The sequence below is a fragment of the Limulus polyphemus genome, unplaced genomic scaffold, assembly GCF_000517525.1.
Source record: "Limulus polyphemus unplaced genomic scaffold, Limulus_polyphemus-2.1.2 Scaffold5161, whole genome shotgun sequence".
Lineage (NCBI taxonomy): Eukaryota > Metazoa > Arthropoda > Merostomata > Xiphosura > Limulidae > Limulus > Limulus polyphemus.
This window is the reverse complement of record NW_013670771.1, coordinates 25443-28241: the sequence shown is the minus strand read 5'-3', so window position 1 is coordinate 28241 and position 2799 is coordinate 25443. Positions and strand designations below refer to the sequence as shown.

The following is a 2799-nucleotide window of genomic DNA, read 5'->3' as shown; positions in this document are numbered from 1 at the left end:
ACGGCTGAAAGGGCGAGCATGTTTGGTGGGACAGGGATTCGAACCCGCATGTTGCGAGTCGAGCTCCCTAACCACCTGGCCATGCCGGGCCCTATAATTGAATAGACAGCAGATGCCATAATTTTAGTTTCCGTTAAAATGAAGACTAAATATTTTTAAAAAAGTAGTGTGAAAATAGTATATATTTACTTCTACAGATTTTTCGTACAGAAATTAATGTGCAGCAACATGAATTTGTTGCAACATTCGTATACACATGAATTTGTTGCAACATTCGTATACACATGAATTTATTGCAACACTCGTATACACATTAATTTGTTGCAATATTCGTATACACATGAATTTATTGCAGCATTCGTATAAACATGAATTTGTTGCAACATTCGTATAAACATGAATTTATTGCAACATTCGTATAAACATGAGTTTGGAGAAACATAGAACTATGTTTGTATTTTTTCAGTTTTCAATTAGGGCCTAATTATTTAAATTGGTAACAATAGTTATTATTTCAGACAGTAAGCTACAAGGCTAATTTCACTGTTTTATTTTCTGGATATCAAACTGTTAAATCAATAGGAAGTTCACATATCATGGTTAATCTAAATAATTGTGTTTCTTTGTATATATATCATGTTTAATCTGAATAATTGTGTTTATTATTATATATATATATATCACTTTTAGTCTAAATAATTGTGTTTCTTTTGTATACATATCATGTTTAATCTAAATAATTGTGTTTCTTTGTATATGTATCATGTTTAATCTAAATAATTGTGTTTCTTTTGTATACACATCATGTATAATCTAAATAATTGTGTTTCTTTTATATATATATCAAGTTTAATCTAAATAATTGTGTTTATTTTGTATACACATCATGTATAATTTAAATAATTGTGTTTCTTTTGTATACACATCATGTATAATCTAAATAATTGTGTTTCTTTTATATATATATCACGTTTAATTTAAATAATTGTGTTTCTTTTATATATATATCATGTTTAATTTAAATAATTGTGTTTCTTTTGTATACACATCATGTATAATCAAAATAATTGTGTTTCTTATATATATCAAGTTTAATCTAAATAATTGTGTTTATTTTGTATACACATCATGTATAATTTAAATAATTGTGTTTCTTATATATATCAAGTTTAATCTAAATAATTGTGTTTATTTTGTATACACATCATGTATAATCAAAATAATTGTGTTTCTTATATATATCAAGTTTAATCTAAATAATTGTGTTTATTTTGTATACACATCATGTATAATTTAAATAATTGTGTTTCTTATATATATCAAGTTTAATCTAAATAATTGTGTTTCTTTTGTATACACATCATGTATAATCTAAATAATTGTGTTTCTTATATATATATCAAGTTTAATCTAAATAATTGTGTTTATTTTGTATACACATCATGTATAATTTAAATAATTGTGTTTCTTTTATATATATCAAGTTTAATCTAAATAATTATGTTTCTTATATATATATATATCAAGTTTGATCTAAATAATTGTGTTTATTTTATATATATATCATGTTCAATCTAAATAATCATGTTTCTTTTGTATATATATCATGTTTAATTTAAATAATTGTGTTTCTTTTGTATACACATCATGTATCATCAAAATAATTGTGTTTATTTTATATATATATCATGTTCAATCTAAATAATCATGTTTCTTTTGTATATATATCATGTTTAATTTAAATAATTGTGTTTCTTTTGTATACACATCATGTATCATCAAAATAATTGTGTTTCTTATATATATATCAAGTTTGATCTAAATAATTGTGTTTATTATATATATATATCATGTTTAATCTAAATAATCATGTTTCTTTTGTATACATATCATGTTTAATATAAATAATTGTATTTCTTTTCTATATATATATAGCACTGTAAACGAAACTGTTTGCAAAGGACTTTCTCTGTATGTTCCTAGAATGTGGTTTGATGCACGCTTTACGTTCGTGATGTCTGGTATTGTGGAATTTCCTGGCCATTTCCTCATGTGCTACCTTATTGATCGGTGGGGTCGTAAATGGCCCCAATTTTTATCAACCATATTCACAGGGATTGCATGTTGCTGCATAGTCATCTTGTCTGATGGTAATTATATTGTAATGTATATAATATAATATTTACTATCGCACATGTAGATGGAATGTTTAATAGAGGTAGGGATTCGACACTGAAGGACAAGTTTGTAAGAATATTAAATCTATAAAAGCTAAACATCTACAGTAATAGATATGAGTCTGCCCAGGTTACAAAGAAACAGATTTATTATTTGTAACAAAGCGACACAATGGGCTATCTGTGCTCCGCCCACCACGGGTATCGAAACACAGTAAGTTGTTAGTTCGCAGACATACCGCTGGGGGCAAGAAATAAATATGTTCCACTATATTTCGTATCGCCAGTAATTAAAAATTTCCTATCTAATATGTACCGTAATCAGGATAACACCTAAGCCTCACATTTAATATACATTGGTAATTTAAAAAGACGTTCCTGAGAGATATCACTCAGTTTATTTGATAATTACTATCTTATGTGACTTTACAGTCTAAACATTTTGTTTCTCAGTTACTAAAATTGTCTCGCAAGAGTTAATGCCCTTGGAAATAGTACTCGCTTATGCCCTTGGAAATATTATTCGCTGGGAAAACATTTTTTTTGTTGTTGACAAATCTGTGTTTGTTTGTTTTTGTATTTCGCGCAAAGCTACACGAGGGCTATCTGCGCTAGCCGTCCC

The 2799-nt window shown here is 26.8% G+C and overlaps 1 protein-coding gene across 1 annotated transcript in view; it reads left to right on the top strand.

The window, feature by feature from the left end:
- LOC106472210 (carcinine transporter-like) overlaps positions 1 to 2799 on the top strand; it is a 36257-nt gene that overhangs the window by 24698 nt on the left and 8760 nt on the right. Inside the window, exon 7 of the mRNA XM_022400812.1 lies at positions 1925 to 2150. Within this exon, the coding sequence (XP_022256520.1) occupies positions 1925 to 2150 (226 nt within the window). The remainder of the gene's footprint in view (positions 1 to 1924; positions 2151 to 2799) is intronic.